At 45.0% G+C, this 18870-nt stretch overlaps 1 protein-coding gene across 1 annotated transcript in view; it reads right to left on the bottom strand.

The window, feature by feature from the left end:
- LOC124415069 (protein madd-4) overlaps nt 1–18110 on the bottom strand; it is an 85531-nt gene extending 67421 nt beyond the window's left edge. Inside the window, exon 1 of the mRNA XM_046896344.1 lies at nt 17641–18110. Coding sequence (XP_046752300.1) covers nt 17641–17664 — 24 coding nt within the window. The 5' untranslated portion in view covers nt 17665–18110. The remainder of the gene's footprint in view (nt 1–17640) is intronic.
- Nucleotides 18111–18870: the final 760 nt, after the last annotated feature.

Genomic DNA, 18870 nt, shown 5'->3' with positions numbered 1-18870 from the left:
TCCGGAGGGATATTTTCTTAATGGGGGTAGAATGCATATCGCATGGTTTGCCGGCACAACAATGACTCGGGTCCTGGGATTAAGCGCTCGTATTGTCCTCCTTGTCGTCGAAATACTCCTCTTCCTGATTTGATGGGACCTTCGTACCTACGTAACACTGAGCCCGGAAGAAATTTTCTTTCGGCTTTTCACTATCGGTGTATGTCTGTCGTTTCGTTTTGTATATCTACACCACGAGAACACTCATAATGCCTCACCTGTAGCCGGGCATGGTATGTACATACCCACGTGAATTCTCTGCGGTACAATACCCTTCGGCTTTACATATGTACCAATAAGATGCTGTAATATTACCTCGCCGCGTGTCCCGCGTCTTTGCTGCAGGGATCCTGGACGCGGTCTGTACCATAATGCATATGTATAAGATATACGATGGGTTATGTGTGTAAAAAAAAAAATTTAAGTACAGGTCGAGGAAAACGAGCCTCGTGGAAAGCCGATAAAAGTTGAGAGTCTCCATGCAAACCGACTCTATTCCTTCTACGTTATACGTATATTGATTGCAGTTAATGCGCTTCTTATATACGCAATGCGGAAACGTAAAGTGACCGATAAATATCCTCCACCTACCCTCGACGCGTTCCAGCCACCAAAAATATCGCACATCACTTTCTTCCATTCCTCTAAATATTATTCAGCTGCTTTCAGCCTCGATTCTCTACCGTTGCGTTGCCGGCATCTAATGTCAAAATTTTTATACCGTGACTTTTACCTGGATAAAGAAACGCCCAAGTAGGGGTGACGTAGGGGTGGAAATAGAATAGAAAATTAAAATCAACTGTTTGCAACAATTTACCCTGGAGCAACAAGACGAGCGAATTCTGTTAGATCCCTGTAAGGGATGTTTTTCGTTTGTCTTTTGCCTCACCTCCCGGGGGCGCGTAGTTCTCGCCACATCGTTAGGAACAGAATTAAGAATAAAACGGCAGTGAAGGAACGAGTCGGGAGGCGAGAAGATGTAGGTACGTATACAGAGAAAAGAGAAAACGGTAAGCGACCACCGGGGGCTCCTGACTATATCCGAATTCCCCGGTATGATTTGAAATTTGGTAGCTTTCGTGGAGAATAAAAGACCCAGCGTCTTTTTTCTTTTATCTTCAAGAGCTTCCAAAGTGCTCAGAGCATTATCCAAAATTCAATTCCACGTTTCCGAAAAGCCGAAAAGCCCGAACAACTCGGAGAATGAAAATAAAATTCTGTATACTGATTCGTACGAGCTTCTAGTACAGTGATCCAGTGTCATAGTAGCTTCAAACGTAGGATGAAACATGATTCGTCGACGTGTAACGTTGCACATATCATATAGAACAGAATATCGGGTTCCCTCTCTACGTATCACTTTGTAACGCAAGATGAAGGGAGCTGGGTAATGGGACAGGAAAAGGCACGCGTACGTACCCACGCCCCAGCAAGAAACATTCCACATTATCATTCTTACATTCTTTATCCTCCTCATTCTCTCCGCGAGCTTTTGTGTCTCAAGAGATAAATAGGGAAGATATCCTGGACCAAACGCATATTCCTGACGCTGAGTGCCTTGGAGCGATTGATGAACCGCACGGTTCTTCGGTTCAGCTCAGTTCAGCCAGCTCTACATAGGTCAAATCGAAAATTTAAATAACTTCACATGAGAACAGTGATTCATTCTTGTTTACCTGTAACCGCTTCTGTGGTGCATTACACATCGAGCGGTGGAAATACGTAAACCGGTGAGTACGTACGTACGTAGATTCGCCCGAGTAATATAGGTTCAGATACGTACATGCGATATCGATTGCCCTACATAAACCTGCACACGACCACATTATATCCCCATACCTCGGCTAAGCCTGAATACATCTATCCATTCGTGGTAAACTCTTCCTTCGCTTGGCACACTCCTGCATCTTGACAAAGTTCACATCACATCACATCACATCACGGGACGAAGCGCACTGTAGCTTACAACAACCAATGCAGAGCAACAACGTTCATCGAGCAGCAGGAGGTAGGGCGCTTGTTCCTATTATTTAACCTTGTTTCCGGGTAGCTGCATCGTGTACGTGGGTTCACGGCTACATCGTGGTCTGTCCTGGTACACTTACACTTGTTAGCTCGAATCAACGCTGCTTGTACTAACGACATTCGAAACTTCCGCGATAATGAATTGTCATCATCAAGGCCTCGAGCTAGCTTTCAATCTTGGGCTTTCCGTGTCTGGGTACCAATAGAGCTTTTACGGTGTCCCTATCCTTCGCTAGGCAGGATGAGAATGATATCGAATTAGCTGTTACTCCTCGCGCGGATATCGGTACCACGGTTTCTTGGTCTGGGTGTTAGACGATACTCCGCCGACGTCATTTGTGGCGTGTAAATGGGTTTGCATACGTAATATGGTTACGTCATGTACTATACCAACTTCTTCCTTCAGACATTCAGGGGAAAGGAAATACCAGACTGGATTGCTGGAATTTCGAGTCGGTCCGATCGAGCATAACTTGGCTAACAACAGCTGTCGTTCGATTTGGTTTAAGATGGTGTCACTATCGGTTCGTAACAGGCATAAATCACTCGGCCATTGGCTGGGCAGCCGGCGCGATCTCTCGGGGTGATATAGATCTTGAATCAGGTTGAATCTACTCGGGGAATCTCAGCTGAATCTAAGATCGGTATAAATCAGGATCTACTTTCACCACGTCGTAAACACAATCCGAGATTGTAATTTTGAATCTGTATGCAGCCAAGGGAGAGAGGATCCTCCACCCAATCAGGTGGCTATTATTATGGAAATTACGTCATAACCGGTATTAGTTCATTATCACTTCAACTCCCGCCTCGTTGTGTAGGTAGCTAGCTGGTCTGGCTGTATCTAACCAGTTCATTTCTCACCCCGTCTGATCTTACCTAACTACCGTAGTCTGACCTACCTACCTGCCTACCTACCCACAACAGAGGGACTGCGGACTCCACGAATTTCGTTACTCCGAAATTACGCGCCCTTCGCAACTTCCCTCTTCCTCGGACAGTGTGAACTTTTTTTCATTTTTTTCCCCAAGTCTGCTTCGAGATTTGAATTTGGAAAAAGGGATCATGCTAGCCGTGAGGGATAGACGTGAGCCGACGAGTTATGGACTGATTCGACAGTTTGGTGCTTGCAAGCTTCGGAATGGGACAACTTCGTATTCCAGTGGCGTGTGCGACAACCCTGTTACGATAGTGGCCCATCCCCTGAGACTCGTCTTCTCCTCGCTCGCAGGTTTCCCCAGCTCTTTATTCCTTACGTAGGTATGTATATATAGGTGTCCTTCTGCAAGCCAAAACGCGTTTCCCGACACTGTGACCTTGGCAAAAGTTGGATGGTAGCTGGGTGTAGGTGCAGAGCAGGTATAAAGCCAGGGAGATAATTTTCAGCCCCGGTGTGGTAGCTTCCTTGGAATCTTACCCGGTTATCCGGGAATTTTAAACCCTTTGGAAAACCGCGCTAACAGATAACGTCCTGCGGGGATAAAATCGGCCATTTTACTACCGTCGAAACTCACCTTGTAAAATCCTCCTTTTCTTTCTCAAATCAAATACTTCGTTACCGATACTCCTGTGCGTGCGTCCTTACCACTACCAGTGATCTCACCGTGAAACTTCCGAGTCGTCCCCTCGACTTTCCCGAGGATTAAGGTTTCCCCGATACCTAATTGCCCGGGATCCGGTATCGATTCTATCGTCAGGGGTATCCCTCATTATTGAAGCTCTCGTTCGAACTCGCGGGTAACTCAACACCTTCAACCTCACACACGTACCAAGCAGATACTACCGATGCGATTTTAAATCGGTTTATACAAATTTCAAAAGAGACCATACTTGCAAATTCTGCCCAACGTACCCTTGGCTCGCTACCAGTACTTCCCTCCAGCAAACTCCAAATTCGATTGAGAGGGACAAAGAAATCTGGAGGAATAAAAGAACCCTTGTGGTGAATGCGCGAGTGGTGGCTGTACTCGGACGAGGAGATGGCCGAGCAATCGGTCGAACGACCGGGATGCAACGGTCATCCATTCTCGTGTGTACCGGGAATCAGGATAATCCTGCGGCAGCCACTACTGCAGAAGCTATCTGAAAGCCGGGCGGGACCTCGACGAGCTGTTTGCAAACAGCTGATTGATGCATTGTGTCAAACGTGGATTGACCTTCTGCCCAGCATTATATCGGCTTTGTCCTCCTTGGTTCCGGTATGTCGGTAACGGTTCAACCTATCCCCACATCCGGTGCCGCGGTGGAACGAATCGACAACGAACCCCCAGGTTCGCGGTTGCGAGGAGCGGTGGAAAATTCATATTCAACTCGACGCTAACGGTGGGAAATCGGGGGCGTCGCGTCGTCCTTAGGGTTCGAATGACTTTTCAAACCACTGGCAAATACCACGACGGTGATGCGCGTCATGTAGGAGATTGATCGATAATGGAGATTTCGTGTACATATGATGCCCACGTATGGAAAGTACGTGTGCTACTACGTGAGAAAGAAAAAAAACATCTACACATTTCCGTACGCACAGCTCGGGAAAATCTCTTTTTCCGCACAGTATTTTCGCAGGTTTGAAATCGTTCGTTTAGAAAACCGTTTGCTGGCCGAAAATATTTCAACGACTACAAGAATTTGCTTTTTTCTTTGTAATCACAGTCGGTCCGTTTCTGCCGTATTCCTTGATGCCCGAAATGCATCGCGTTCTTCTTGGTCTACGTACCGCAGCCGCAGCTTTGACGTGGCGCTTGCTTTTCAGTTCTCGATAGACACTCGAGTGACTGTGCCATGCACCATTGCAGTAGTCGCTGCAGCAACGGACCGAGGATGCATATTGACTACTACCGCAACTACACCCGTTTCGTTCAACGATCGTGAAATCCTTGTCAGTCACTGCAATACTCCGCTTGTAAAAATGCCAAGAGTTTATTGGACGAAAGCTTCGTAGCCGCCGGGGAAAATAGCGCCGGAGTGCAGAAGCGCAGTTTCGATGGTCCTACCAGTGCGCGGTACTTTGATCAGCCCCCTTTTTTTATCCTGTTTTATTTCATTTTCGTCTCCGACGTTACAAGAACAAATGAAAAATCGTTCACAGGTTTACACCATCGAGCTCTGACGTTCGCGTCCCTTTTTAGGACGGATATTACAGGCTACACGGAAAACGGTTTGCAAATATTGGTTCGCAATCTCTGACCCCTTTTCGTATTTCTGTTACACATGCGAGGCGATTCGCAAACTCGGGTGCCAACATTAGGGCTGGCATTGATTGCATTGGGACGATGTTCGACCAGTTTGGCCCCGGAAGACGAGCTTGCTGCATCTCCTCTGGTAGAAACTCCTCTTGACCGGTGAAAGTACGTTTCGGTTACAATCGGGAAAAGTGCAGGGCGAGAAGCTCTTGGGAAAGGGAAAGAAAATAAAGAAAGAATTAACACACACGTGGCGGAAATCCATTAGAAGAAGTATGTGATTCGCTTTCACGATGCCGTGACGACGGTTCGACGACTATTCGCCAACCGCAGGCTGAGTAGAGAGATGGAATAAAAATTCAATTCGCGTTATTCGTCGGAAGAAAAATCCACCGCCGGTACACGCTGACGAGCAAACTCACCCCGGAGTCTCTGCCGCGTAGCAGAACTAACTTTGTCTCAAAGGCACGCAGAGGTGGAGAGGCGTTCACTCGACGCCAGTTTAGCATTTGCGAGAGGCAACCGTTTGCAAAAAATATATTAGGTTGAAATTTGATGAATTGAGAGAGGAACAAAAAAAAGGGTCGCACATTGTAGATATTTTAACAGCGTATCACGGTAAAACCGAGTTCCGACGACTGTGAATCTGCGAATTTGCGAATTTTTTTTCAGCCGAAAAGTCTGGAGATGAAAAAGAGAATAGAAGAAATGAAATTTCGCGATTCGGGGTAGTTTCGAAGAGATAAAATGATGGTGGTTGTAAAATTTTCCAGCTAAAAAATTTTCCTCACACATGAACTCTAGTCGGGCTTGTTTTCCGCTCCCTTAGGCAGGAAAAATAAGGTTGGAAAATAATTGACCGATCGCGGCGTGTCGAGGACGAGGTGATGCCCGGCCCCCGGCCTCGACCCACGTCAAAGACCTCCGGCTACACGTTTAGCTGGTTAACCTTTAAACGACAGAGTTTAACCGCGACGATTTTGCCGCAAGCATTATTCCTTGCACCTCGCGCTCAACTCGGCCCGAGGAATTTCCTCGGCGTGCAATTCGTGTTCGATCCGCGACAGCCACTCAAATACGGTTGACAGTAAATCTTCGACCAGCGACGATGAATTATTGTCCGCCTTACGAGGAGCCTCGGCTGTCGGCTACCCTCCGCCACGTTGGGGACAAAATATAAACAGCGCTTTGCGGGGCACGTTTCGCCGCATTTATCTAGATGTATCTTCCAGTTCGGTGCGAGCCAGAAATATGGGCGAGGAAGGTAGACGGGGGCAGGGATGCGGGGGGAATTGACATTGCTTCAACCCCCTCGTCACTTACGCCCTACCCCTACCCCTACCCCCGCACCCTCCTTACTTTCTCACGTATTTTCATTTTTCACCCACACAAGAACAACGCCTTCGCCTCAATCAACAATCGACGTTCAGGGCTGCGTATTAGGGGCGGACCGGCTCTTACGCTTCATCCCTCATTTCTTCATCTTCGACCATTCGATACGGCTGTATTTGTTCCCTCGCTTCTTTTCTCCGTCCAAATTAAATTTCCTCTGTAGAAACGAAAGAAGACTAGGGAGTAGGTATAAGATAAAATCATATTTAATACTTATTACCGGGCTGCTGATGATGGTTGAACTGCAAATTTTGAAATTGGAAATATTTACAATCAAGCGAAAGTGATTATTTTTACCAGTTCGTGGTTCTTGCTTTGTATGCGGGTACAACTGAACGCGTATGAACCGTGAACTTGGATATCGGCGATGGGATTTGCGTAACTTTTTCCACCCTTGTCAACGAGGCTCGCTGATGTAGCGCGAGGGAATTATCAACAAAGGGAGTCCCGGGGCTCGTTCAACGATCCGATTAGCTAAAAAGTGTGCATTTTCGTCGCTCTTTTCTTCCGTTTCGTTTTATTTTTCACCCCCCACCCCACGTTTTTTACTTTTAGTCGTTTCGCCCTAGAATAATTCCCCGCGCTCTCTAAAGCGAGAGAACGAAATAAATTCCGGCCGTTCGATGCGGAATTAGACGTCGAGGGCCGAGGGCCGCGGCTTGTTTACGTATGCAGCGAAAACGAAGGGGAACGATAATCAATAAAGAAATGAGATCGCGGAACGAAACGGCCGCGTGTGAACCCAACGAGCCGCGGTGCTTGTCGTTGAGCCAAAGCTCCTCCAGGGAGGCATTAATGCCTTTCGTGTCGTGCGTGCTCCCTCCACTCCAACACGCGTCATACCTCCCAGGTATAACATCATGGGCTTAGGCATACTGTGGGCTTAGGCATATGACGTAGCTTTCCGACGACGGTCCGTCAGCGCTTGATTGATCCACCTACACCACGTGACCACTTGCCTCGCCAATCAGGTCCCGGTAAGTAGACGGGCAGGTCGTCGTCTCCTCTGCAGCATGCGGGACTGCGGCGGCGCTCCTTGACAAGGAGCACCGATTAACATCTACTCTTTGCTCCGGCTCCTCACCCCCTCACCCCCTGATCACGGACTACTAAACGCGAAAACGGAGGCCGACGGACGAAATACTAATTTGACAAGCTGCAAGATCTGCAAACCTGTCACCCGAACTTGACGCCCCGAATCTTTTGTCTAAAGTTTCTTGCGCAACGGTTTTCGACGGCAGCTTTGTTGTCTCTTTCGGGCTTCCTTGGTCTTTTCATAAACCTGCTTTTCACATGTCGGTATATCGCTCTCTTGTGCAACGGTGACGGAATGAATTGATTCTCACTTGTGGAAGAAAACACTATGATTCGGTAGTTCAGAACTGTTTAAACCACTTTTGGTTTATCGTCATCGGTGTGATAACACAGGTCTGCAAAAAAAATTTTTATTCCACCTGCACGGAATGTTTTTTTGTAAATATTATATTTTCGAGTTTGCTCAATCCAAAAATTACTTCCATTTCCCTCCATCGCGTACAATATTTTTGCAAAATACAAGGTGTCTGCTTAAAAAAAAGCATCCCAATAATTAAGAATCCACCATTCCATTACGATGAACTGAACAATATTTCTTATTTATTATATCTATTTCTTATTTCCTTATCAAACCTTTTTTTCTTCTTTTTGATACTTCTCTGAAATTGCTTCCGCTTTCCATTTTCTCTTTCCATGTTCGTATTCATTCTCGAGTCGCACTCTAATACATATTAAATGAAAGCAAGAAACCACTTTTGCATCGAATTTTCAGAATCAAGAACAGGGTACCAGACTTAGAGTTAAACGGAAATTTCACTTTAAACAAAAAACTAGCAACACGAGTTCAAGAAAAAAACCTGCCGTAATGGAATTTTTTGAGTATTTCTCCCGGTTTCAGTGAATAAAAATTCGCAAAAAAAAACCTTCGGTTTACCGGCTACTTCGTGATAACGATCCTGTATTTTTTCGATTTGTCATAGTTAACTGTAGCCAGTATCCTTTGAAAGGTAAGGCAAAAAGAAGAAAAAAAAAAACATTATCCACCACCACTTTGGGTATAAGTCTGATTAAGTTTTAAAGCAAGTGATTTCTCTGGCAGGTTATACCGCGAGCATGTAAGCAAGTACGCATACACGTATTATGCGTCTATTATATGGATCGTACATGAATATAAACGAGGAGGGGATATGTGACCGCTGTATTATAGCCTCTTTGGCTATTTGCGTATAAATCGAGTGGTCGATTTATGAAGAGAATCAGGATACCTTCGTCGCGTATATGTATAGCCGTTGATTAATGGCCAGGTAACAATAAGCTCGGAAAATCTATTTTTGAAAACGAACGCAACCTCGGGCCTTTCCTCCTTCCACTCGGCCACCCTTAACCCCGCAGCAGTCACGTATGTACCCACATACAAGCTTTTAGGTACACCATGCTTATTATCCGGCTACCGCCGCTTCGTTGTTTCCCCGCGAAATTCAAAGCCATTATATAAATATGGGTAAAAAAAAATGAAAACACACGGAGCTCACGGGAAAATAGAAGTACAAGATTGAAAATGGCTAAACAAAATTCACCGGATTTCGTACCCCTTCGTTTCGTTTGTTTGAAAAAACACACGCTTCTTTTTTACTTTAGCCGTTACATACAGTGCTTTGCAAACTCAATCCCTGCATCGGGGCTGCTCGTGTCTCTTGTTCAAACAACATGTTCAGCTGAATGAACGTCGTCGGGTTATCAGCAATTTGCTTCGTTCCATATTCAAAGGCGGGCCCGGAGAGGAAGTACAGAATTCAAACAAAGTAAATCTGGATCGTGATTTATGTTTACATAAAAACAAAACGAAGAGAAGAAGAAGCGTGAAGAAATAACATCGAAGGTGTGGGGAAAAATCAATCGATACGATTGTACCGGATTTTAACGAGTTAATAATCATGATTATACTTTCATCTCGTTGTACTTGAACCCGTGGGAAACGAGGTCGGTTAAAAATAGCTCGTTTCAAACTACGAGTACTGACAACCAGCTTTTAGTGCGGATGGAATGTGGATAATTGGGAGATTCCAGAAATCATATTTCGAAATACCTACGGATCTCTTTCGCCTCTTTGTCTCTCTCTCTCTCTCTCCCTCTAGCAAAGTACCTGACTTTTCTCCTCGGTGAAAATCCGCGAAGGAGCCGATGAAGCTTGCCTTGGGGATGACGTCAAGATTTCTACGTTTCCGTGGAAACGCCAATCAATGGATGGAATTGCATTTGCGTTCGTCTGCAGCCACCGGGAGAGAATCGAAGATTCTGCAGCTATATATACATATTATAAGGAGGATATCCTCAGGATTATTCATAACTTTCTGAATCGGCTCTAATCCTTTTATTCCGCAGATTTCATCCGCGCACTCAGCGTTACTGCTAATAATAATAATAATAAACCTTGACCGTTGTTGGCTTGATTGTGAATATATATGTATATATACTATATAAGTATAATGAATCTACCTTGGGCATTTGAAAGAGCATATTGAAATAGAACTGTTATATGTATATAACATATATTATATATATATTGTACTTTGTACATCCGTTTCAACGATCAAATGTTGCATTAGAGTCTAGCTGTACGATATACACTGACCTAATTTACGGAATACAGTGGTTAATTCTGTAGTCTAATGTACACTTGACAAGGATTCAATTATCACCATCAAAACATTTCCTCCTGCTACGCTGCATGACACTGGAGGAAGCAACTGCTGCGCAGTGCAACTCACAATCAGTGGCGTCCACTTGTTAACTGCACAGTGTATGTGCATACATCGTACTCGGCAATTAAACACACTTGATGGTTATAAGTTTACCAGAGATATACGATGTACAAAAAGCTCAACATCAGGTCAAAACATCCAAGTCGCACTAACGTCAAACCGCAACGGAGATAAAAAAAAAAATAAAAGCAAACAATACGTGGAGCGTATTTCTGCCGCAGTGCGAGAGAAAGAGAGAGAGAAAGAGAGAGGTGAATTTTTTGACTACACCCTGTACTTAATGACAGTAATAACAGTTATAATAATAATGCTAATCTGAGGAAATTATGTCACGGAGAATGAGCGCGTTAAACCGTGGTCAAGCCGGTGAAATTGGTAATAACGGACGATGCGAAAACTGTGCAAAATGTTTAGCTGGCAAAATTTGCGGACTCGGTCGCACTGGGCTAATTAGAAGAGCCATGGGGGAGGGAGTCGCGCTAATTTTTACTCAATTAAAAACGTGACCGTTAGAGGATAGTCCTCTGGAGGGGAGGAGAGGGGAGAAGAGAGGAGCTGGGTGACTAGCGCTGAGCGAATGGATGGGTGGCTCGTCTTCTGCTACCAGGCACCGCCTCGACGAGTCTCTCACCCGAAGGACTTGTGTAGGACGAAACGCATTAAATTACCACACAATCAACCATAAAATTATATTTCGCATTTTAATTGTTTTTCTTATTCATCTTATTTTCCACGCAGAATACATTCTTTTTTTTTTTTTCAATTTATTTTCTCTTCCTCTTTTACAACCGCGACAAACGAGGATCACTTCTTACGTTCTTACAGTGCACGTGATTCAGACATTAGCAATTCATTTCCAACCTTCTCGGACTCTCTCCAAGTTTTTTTTTTTTTTTTCATCGCTAGAAATACATAATTCTTTTCAACCCGATCCAGTAGCTGCATTCACGTTACGATTAAATTATATTTCTGCAACAATGTGTGCGCATGATTTAACTTTGCGTTATTATGGAACGTCGTTTGCGACGTCGTTTCCGTATTTTTTAATTCAATAACTTAGATTCTTTCCGCAGAGGTATTATTATAATTGAATGAGATGGAACTGGGTCTCCCTCTCGGATTTTAAGAAGGACGGATAAAAGGAGAATAAGAGGAGGGTTGTGGAGAGAAGGGCGGTTAAGAATATCAACTGTAAAGTAACTTCTAATCCCGCAACAAAAGTTTCCTTTCCATCCGAGACCCTGCGAGTCAATTCCTGATTGAGCCGTCGTCACCGGCTTCGCCTTCGACTTCGCCTTCGCCTTCACCTCGTAAAAATCGATTTGGATTAACGACAAAGACTCTTTCACAGTTCTATGTATCCACCCACATAGAACACTCTAAGCATTGCGGTCCATGTACAAATGTGTACATAATACAAGTATTAACCCTCGTGTGAAGCGTGGATACCTTGGCTATACGTGTTTTGTTTCACTGATAAAGGACTACACATCTCAGGCTCTTTTTCGTCGCGGTAAACAAGGAAAACTGGAAACGAGCTAAGAACAAACAATGTCTTGGAAAACTAAATAGACAAAAATATATTTTCAACACTTCGTTTATTTTTTTCTTCCCATTTAGGACCTATACAATAATTTCATAGTTTTAGAAATGGCAACCCTCGATCATCTGTTCCAATAACGAAACACAGCTAAGGGTTGCGATAGTCGATAATCGGAATCTCTATTGACCCGCAGGTTTATTGTTCGCTCTTCATCCAGGCGTCGTTCTACATATCCGGATTTGCCGATAGGGGTTGAGAGCTTGGCCGATTCTCTGACGGAACACCCGGCATGCACACTGAATTCTGCAGCATTCAGAGGTACTGGCACCAGCAGCCGCAGCAACGGTGAGTATAGTTAGCTTTTCGCTTTGGAACGCATCGAACGTGTTTGTCAGGTCGGGCTGTATTCTGCCTTCTCGGAGCCTTGCCAAACACTGGCAGTGGCTCCAGGTATAAACGTTGGAACACGAGCTTGTCACCCGTTGTTACTTTCGTAGTCATTGTTGTCGTCGTTGTTGTTGCTGTTATTATTATTACTTTACCAAAACGAGGTTCAAAATCCATCATCGGTGTATCAGATTCGACACGTAACTCTCTACCCCTCCTTCCCAAGAATTCTAGTATTAGCATAAGTTCGTATTGAAATTGATGTACGTACTTTGAGATGTTCAGCCTACGGAAGAAGAACGTTCATGTACTTGAATAATTATGCTGGCATAATTTTTCTGTCTCATTAGGCAAAGAATGAATAATCTTGTCAAAGATCGATCTTTACTCCAGATTCAGATTTAACGCGACACATTTTTTTCCGACCATCCATCTTCCGTCATAAGTGCACTTGGTTGATATTTCTAATCTGAGTGACAATATTTCATTTTCGACATCACTCAGACGATCGCATACATACTATACGTGCGTGTTATAAGCGTGAAATCTGTAGCAGGGTGCGCGTCGAGGCGAGATGAGGCTTGAAAAACGAGAGGAGGGTAGAATGGGGATAACGAAAAAAAACCGCGAGTGAGAATAAACGTTTAAAAAGCAGAGAACCCGCAAAAAGTTAATCGCTGAGCCCCTGGGGACCCCAAGCGTCATCGACCCTCGGTATGTAATTGCTGCAAGTTCTATGGCTGCTGGTTTTATTATTAGCACTGCCACGATTACCTGCAGACAGAGTTGCGGCTGCAAAAAACAAAGTTACGAGTCATCAGCCGCAAGAATCACACGTTCGGAGCATATAGTCACTATTTCACGTGTAACTTCCGAGTTTGGCGCGTGCGAAAACGTGACACTTCCCGAGGTAAAATATTCATAGCGGGGTCTCCCGGCGTGTATGGAAATCGCAAAACAAAATCTAACCTCTAAAAATAAAAGCTGCAAAAAGTAATCGGTGGGATCATTTCAAAGCTGTCACATTTTACGCGACGAGTGTTAATTCCGTCAAGGTACTTAGCGTTCCATTCCTCACACCATCAACGGAAACCTGTTTAATTTCATCCCTCGAGATTTCCTCGTGTTACCATATTTCGATTCTCTTAACGATATAGGCCTAACAAATCCCACAACTAATTAGTACCGTCAATTCACCTTATGGATGTGATGATGCTAATTTTCGCAGCATCGACTTGTAGTGTATAATGGTAAAAGACATGTTAAGAGATAGAATGAAATGAGATGGGGGGAAGTAAAAAGAAGAAAAATTGAGCAAATATTTAATTACACGGAGGTGAGATACCGCCGATAAAAAAGTAGAAATCATTTCTTCGAACCTGACCCTAATAGTCGACGCGAAGTAGTACGGCGCCTCTAACATCGCCACGGTTAGCTCGGCTATCACTATACACACATTTCACTTCTTATCATCAGCTTTTAACGTCTCTACCGACATTTTGCGCCGTGACCTCAGTTCTCCAGGTTTTCTTCTACGCCTTTTCCCGATCCTCCGAGCCGCTATTCTCATCCCTCCAGAATGGAAAATCGGTTGTAACAAAAGAGAAGACCATTTGGAAATAAAAGCAGATCCATATTCGCAGCTTAGGCTAATCAGTGATGTGAAGAAGAGTTTTACAACCGTCGGGATAGTACTGATGAAAGTTACATCATCTCGGAAAGTGGCAGGTAGCATTTGGGTGCGTTATGCATGGCATTGATTGCCAGGAACTCGTTAAGCGTAGAGGGATCCTGAGATAGCTGACCGTCTTCAGAGGAGCCCCTGAGCATGCATACTCACTACGAGCGGGAGATCCCGAGGAGATACATATAATACCTCAAACCCTTTTAGGGCGTCACTTTCCGAGGCTCTGAGGCAAGGGTCCGGCCGCAGTCACCACTGATTTCCACATCCCTGACAAATCCCCGTAAGCCGTTCGCTGTGATCCGTGGAGAGAAGAAAAGCCTTTTAGAGAATATGTATTCGTTTTTAAATATAGTTCTCGAATTCTTCCCAGGATCAATTCCCACGAGGCATCATAATGCCCACGCGCTTTCAGACGGGGATTACCTCCCCCGCATCCTCACAAACCCCTCTAACGCGGAAGGACTCTGTTTGTCATCTCGATGTACACCCTATCCTTCGTGTTTCATCGTATTGGATTGATCGAACGCTCGCCAAGTCCACGGGTAATTCAACCGGCAAATACTCGGATCGAGTGAATTTGGACCAACGAGAAGGTGATCTCGAGCGTTGCAAACTCCATTTCATACTTCACAAGTCTGTTACAGTGGCAATCGTAGGTATCCACAGTTCTCATTACCTTTTCGATCGCGGAGGACACTTCGGGTCAAAACGACCCACTTTTTACGTGTTACCCATTTCAAATTTACGAGTAGGATTCACCTGAAAAAATTCAGGGGTACACTTTCGTTATTTTAGAATATGAAGAAAAAAAAAGATCTGGAATGAGAGAAATTTTCCCAGAATTACTGATGCTTGAAAAGAAAAAGGTTTAGGTCAGAGTGACCCATGTCAGTATGTTCTCGAAGGGTTAACAGCAGTCTCTATCCTCGTTTATATTTTCGAGTTAATATGACTTGAGAAGCTGATCGTCGCCTAAGAGGCTCATGTCGCGTGTAACGTAAGGGGTGGAATTAGGACGAGCGTCCTTTCGCAGCATCCCGGTGTAAGTGAGCAATAGTCGAGCCAATAGCGTCCTTGAGCATAAACTGACCTACCCTAACCTGCGGTCGTAATTATTGCGGCAACCGGTGACCGGCGGCGTGGGTATAGCGCTAAGGTGCCCCCTCGGCTCGGTCAGGAATTCCTCTCTGGTCCTTTTTCTCCTTTTTTATACCTTCTACAAAAGTCGCAGCACGCCGGTACCGCAGCAGCCGTCCTGGAGTGTTTCGCACGCGCCATTGTCCGTCTGACGATTTACGTTTTTATTGTTGGGGAAAATCGGCCGCAGTCGACACCCGAGACGACCTCGGCGCTCCGGACACTCGAAGCTACGCGAACGCGACTCGACTCGAACCTGGTGGACGGAAGAGAGCGAGGATAGAAGACCTGGTCCGATCCAGGCTAGGTACTCGTCATTTTACTGACTCGACTTTTCCACCTACCTGAACAGCGACTCAGGTAGGGAACAGGTTGAAGCATGGCACCCCGATACGGAGTCGAATCGTTTCCCGGAACTGCACAAGGGGAGGGTTTCTGCTCAGGAGAAAAAGGCAAATTTCCTTTTGTACCCACCGCTGATCCAGGCTTGGCCGTCCACCCTGGACGCCAGTCAGACAGCGAAAGAGAACTCCAACTCGTGTTGGCTCCATAAACAACGCGGACCGTTTGAGCGTTTGACACGCCAGGCCTTTTTGGTGTTTCTTCTTTTATCTCAAAGAAGTATACACTAGACAGAAACACCGGGGAGACGAAGATCAGACATAGACGGGCAGCGGCCACCGCACGTGCTTCCGAAGCTAACGTAAGCCAAGCTTCACATCCACACATGTGGGTTGCACCGACGCAGTTTCAACCCGCTCGGCTTCCCAGAGTTGACCACAAGGCGCCTCTGGCTGGAATAAAAATCTGCCACGTGCGGTTCTTTTCGCTCCAGAGAAATGCCCGAGCTTAAGCCGTTGCTACGCGTCTTAGCTCTTCGTCGAGTCTAACGCCGAAGAATAGACTATCTCGGTCAGGAAGGGCAGCCGGCTGAGATTCGGAGGTTACACTCGCGCTTCCCCACTCAATTTATCCTCTACCCTTTCAGGGTCGCCCTCGCGTTATCTCCAAGTTGTTTCACCTATTCCTTCCACCCTGCTGCCGCTCCGAGGGGGGGAGTAAAGGGGCGAGAGAGGACGGAGAGAGAACTAGAATCGCGTCGGATGGTGCACCCTGAAATATTCACAGACACAACACCGCCGAGTATAAAGCTTTCGGTATATATCTCCGTTTCACCGAGATTTTACTTTACTCTCATCCCACGCGTTTCGGGTCGCGACGTTACCGCTTAGTCAATTCTTGATAAGTATATCTGCTAGAGATATACGTATATATTTGTCTGCCTCGCGTGTCGTCTCATCATACCGCAGACGAGAATCATTTCCAGTTTTGTCACTTGGTCGTTTAACGTAATTTGAATATTCTCCTCATCGAAATAAGCTCACGGTGATGTTCCGTGAATTTCAGCTTACAAACTTATCACCCATTCCATTCCTCCTGCCGCCTATTTCATAGACAATAGTTTCCCTGCGTCATATTTTCCACCCTCTCGCTCCGGTTCGTTAACGACGAAACGTGTTATATATTTTCTTCATTCCGTCTCTGCTTCTCGGAACAATCAATGTAGATCCTATCGTTTACCGGGAGAATCTCTTTTCCCCCGTTTTGTCCGTCGTCCCAGTTATTTTGCCGAATAACACACCGCCGCCGATGTTAATCTACACCGCCGTGAAGTCGACTGAATGAATGAATGAATCAATGCGCCCGAATTTTTTTTTTTTTTTCTCCTTCTTGTCCTGTATTCCAATTAATAACTCGATGTAGGAAACCGTGCTACGAATATACATTGTCGGTGGTGAGTAAACAGGATGACGTAGCGCAACCTTTCATTGATACGCAAAACTTATCAATTGTCAATGAACAGTTTTATGGATGTTTCTTACTATAATTAATAATTCTCATATCTCGAATGTCGCGGCTTTTATGACACAATCAACCTGACCTAATCGAAACTCGAGGCGCCAATGAAATGCAAACTTCTTTAGTCATTTCCGTTACTCGTTCATCACATTTATAATTATGTTTCAAGATTGGAGTATAATTTGATTTTTTTCCTACTTCACACGAGTCTTATATTTATATGGTTTATTCAATACGCAGTTAATCAATTATTATCGCATCGAAATGATTTTGAAATTTTTTCAAGACAATTCCCGATCAAACTAGCTTTCGTAAGCGGAACCATTAGGCTAGCGCAAAATTCCTGTTGAGCAATAAATTTCCTGTGCTGATAACGACATCCGAGAACCGAGGATTATTTCGCTGAATTAAAAAAAAAAAAATACAATTTATATTCCCGGGACACGAGAGCGCGTCGAATGATTAGGTACCTATAAATTGAAAAAAAAAAAATGTCTTCTCGCTGAGAAACGTTTCTTTGGTAACTCTGCGGTGATTTTTCACCATCAATATATCTTGTCCGATTAGCGTTACGGTCAGTTTATTTTTACTTACGAGAACGAGTTGTAGTCTTTCCATTTCTCTCAGGGTTTGTCTTTTCACGATCTTGATAAATCACTGGAATTCTTTTTACACACACACGAAAGCAACGGAGCGTGAATAAAAAGTAAACGAGAGCCTCACTAACAATAAATTTCACAGGGCACAAAAAGTCTGTCAGAATAATTCACAGTCGTTGCCGATCGCCTGCAGTTTCTTGTTGTAACAGAAACAAACTTTAGACGGTGGTATTTTGTTGAAATTCAAAGGTATCCTTCACTCCTACTGACAAACACAAATATCTCGCCTTGGTTAAATAAAAAGAATTTATCCCGTCGCCGCGATGTCCATCACGAAATAAACGATCGAACCGAACTCATCTACATTCGCACGTTGCATTCCGTTGATTATATCTCTTCAGCACTGATCAGCGTGTGTCCTCGATAGCCAAGCTCATGTCTCCTGGGGTTAATCTCCCTCCTCGAACAATCAGGCAAGGTACAAGAAAGCAAAAATAAAAATAAAAATACAAATTAACGACGAGCGATTAGTCGCGGGACGAATCGAAACTGCGGCGATTCGTCAAATCGCAAATGATGGATGAATACTCTTCCGGGCAGATTTTACAGTTTTACAAATCGCCGCGTGGTTTTAAACGTCAACGGCGCCCGTGCCGGACTTCCAGCTTTCCAGTAAGCTCGCTCCTCTACGTTCTGTTCGGAGTGAGCGGTAGCACGCGAGTGAGTGGATTCGATGCCGATGACGCCGCGGGAGCCAGGGCGATGGGGGGGTCGCCAAACCCCCTCCACCCCCGGGGTGAGCGTAAGCGTAAGCGTTGCTTGCGGCGGTGCGCCAGATCCGCACGGCCAAAACTTTACCCCAGCTCTCATCCTTGCCTGCTATCCTCCGCTTCTGCAGGATCTTGACGATCGACTGGCCTCGTTTTAACCATACTTATTATCAAGACAAACTAATCGCCAATCGGTTATACCTCGGCTGCTGTACCGCGGCGTTGTCTTTAATTAAGGAAGGGTTCGTTGAAATTTACGTTAATTAACCGGCTCGAGGAAGGACCCCTATCACCGTGTGCCTAATCCTAGTTCTACGAGCCATGAAGTACGATGATTTCAAACGTTGTGACATATCGAAATCGAGTTATACGAAATGTTGCTTCGACTCTTCAGACGACGATTAGAGACTGATCGCGTTGTTTAACGCATTTTCACCCTTGCTTTCGCGATGACA

Source organism: Diprion similis, chromosome 14 (genome assembly GCF_021155765.1).
Source record: "Diprion similis isolate iyDipSimi1 chromosome 14, iyDipSimi1.1, whole genome shotgun sequence".
NCBI lineage: Eukaryota > Metazoa > Arthropoda > Insecta > Hymenoptera > Diprionidae > Diprion > Diprion similis.
This window is presented reverse-complemented; position numbering and strand designations above follow the sequence as displayed.